Below are 2424 nucleotides of genomic sequence, written 5' to 3' on the forward strand. Positions count from 1 at the left end.
TCGTAAACTATTTTCATAACAAAGATGTTCTACAATCATTCATATTTTAATAGAATTATTCTTAAACGACCTGAGTTCGTAGGGACACAGAAAATACTTGATTCCTGCAATTTTCATCCACCCAATAAATCAACCAAAAAGAGCTAAACTTTTAACCCATCCCTCACAATATTTGGATTTCTGCAGAAAACCTTCTTCAGGAAAACATCAACCGGTATGTCTTCTGATATGCTTGCCTTTGTGAATTATTCTTGAAGATACTTCTGGCTAATTTCTATATTTATAGCAGTGGCATTTACTTGTATACCACCCAATACTTATGTATTTGCATATTTAACACCCAAACTTTACTTTTTTACATTTATACCACCCAAAATTTTACTATCACATAAAAAAATACAACTATGTTAACTTTTAACAAATGAAATGCATCTTTTCATGCATTGGGAACGTGGCATTTTTGTAAAAATTTTTGTTTTAAGAGTTAAATATGTAAATACAGAAGAATTGAGTGGTATGTATGTAAATCTTCCTTTAAAGTACTATGCATCCAACTAATGGCTTTATTGCTATCATTTTCTCAAATTTTCACTAGCTAACTATTTTTGGGCCCTTCAGCTAGGGAGAAGGCTATGGTTATTAATTTGGAGTTCATAAAGGCTATTGTAACTGCCGAAGAAGTGCTTCTCTTGGATCCCCTCTGTCAAGAAGTTGTCCCTTTTGTCGAACAACTGAGACAACAAATCCGTCTCAACTCTCCGTCCAAAGTTCATGATCCCATCCATGACGATGTTCATTTTAAAGAAAATCCATCAACAGAAGAAAGATGGTTGCGCAACGAGAAAGACGAAGAGGAGCTTCCGTTTGAGTTTCAGGTGCTGGAGGTTGCATTAGAATTTGTCTGCTCCTTTTTAGATTCCAGTGTGTCTGATCTAGAACGAAATGCGTATCCTGTATTGGATGACTTGGCCATGAATGTCAGCACAAAGAACCTGGAACGAGTTCGTAGCTTAAAAAGCAACCTTACTCGTCTTCTCGCTCGCGTTCAAAAGGTTAGGGATGAAATTGAACATCTATTGGACGACAATGAAGATATGGCACAATTATATCTGACAAGGAAGCAGATCCAGAATCAGCAATTTGAAGCTCTGATGGCTTCTGCTGCTACAAACAGCATAGTTCTTGCGACGCCACACCGCTACAAACAGCATAGTTCTTGCGCCGCCACACCTGGCAAGACTAAATTCCAACGTCAGAGGCAGTGCGAGCTTTACCAGTTTCCCTTCAGAAGATAACAATGTGGAGGATTTGGAGATGTTGTTGGAGGCTTATTTCATGCAGCTGGAGGGCACCCGAAATAAAATACTTTCGGTATGTACTCATCATACTGTTTCTTTTTCATTCGATTGAAATTACATATTACATATTACATGTTAGACATTTCATATTTATGTTTTGGTCCCCCCCAACACACACAGGTTAGGGAGTACATCGACGACACGGAAGACTATGTGAACATTCAACTGGACAGCCATCGAAACGAATTGATTCAGCTGCAGCTGGTGATCGGCATCGCATCATTCGCGATTGCGATAAACACGTTGATAGCCGGTCTGTTTGCAATGAACATTCCATGCGAGTTGTATGAGATAAACCACATCTTCACCCCATTTGTGGCAGGAACATCAGCTGGCTCCTTCCTCATCTTCTTGCTTGTGCTGGCTTATGCGAGGTGGAAGAAGCTGCTTGGCTCCTAAGGTCCTTTTTGTAATTCTCTTCTTTTTTATCATTTTTTTTTTTTTTTTTTTTTGCTTCGGATGGGCCTAAATCAGGGTCTATTTTATGATTATTGTTGTTTTCACTGCTGAAACATTTGGGTCTGATTCAACTAAGAGATTAGGATGAACTAATAAGCTGCAGAGAGGATTGATTCATTAGCAGACAAAAATGCCTTTTTTTGTGGTTAATTTTACAGTTATTTTTAGTTTGATATATTTACATGCATACCACTCGATTCCTATGTATTCACATCTCTAGCTTCTAAACTTTAATTTTTTTATACATGTACCACTTTATCTTTGCATGAAAAGGTACATACAAAAGTTAAAATAGTGATAATTTTGATGTAAAATGAAAGATTTGGATTGTATTAACGTGAAAAAGTAAATTTTAGGTTTTAGATATGCAAATTTATAGAAATTAGGTGGTATGGATGTTAAGGCTCTTTTTTATTTTTTTAGAATAGATTTAATTTTCTCTCTTCTTTTTATAGGGTCTGTTTGGGGCAGCTTGTAAAATACGGCCCGCAGGATGACCGCAGGTGTCGACCTGCTGCCTGTGTTTAATGTAAAAAACTCAAACGCGGCAGGTTGCATTTTAAAAAACGCGAAAACTAAACGGTTAGGCGGCGTTTTCAAAAACGCC

General features: G+C 37.3%; 1 protein-coding gene across 1 annotated transcript; it reads left to right on the top strand.

Moving 5' to 3' along the window:
- Positions 1 to 605: 605 nt before the first annotated feature.
- On the top strand, positions 606 to 1892 carry LOC110037733 (putative magnesium transporter MRS2-G; the record flags this gene model as incomplete). The annotated part of the gene is made up of 3 exons (XM_020742439.1): positions 606 to 1179; positions 1214 to 1371; positions 1479 to 1892. Coding segments are annotated over 3 exons (1011 nt in total), but the record flags the coding sequence as incomplete, so codon positions are not given.
- Between the last annotated feature and the right edge of the window lie 532 nt (positions 1893 to 2424).

Source organism: Phalaenopsis equestris, unplaced genomic scaffold, assembly GCF_001263595.1.
Source record: "Phalaenopsis equestris unplaced genomic scaffold, ASM126359v1 Scaffold224205, whole genome shotgun sequence".
NCBI classification, from domain to species: Eukaryota; Viridiplantae; Streptophyta; class Magnoliopsida; order Asparagales; family Orchidaceae; genus Phalaenopsis; species Phalaenopsis equestris.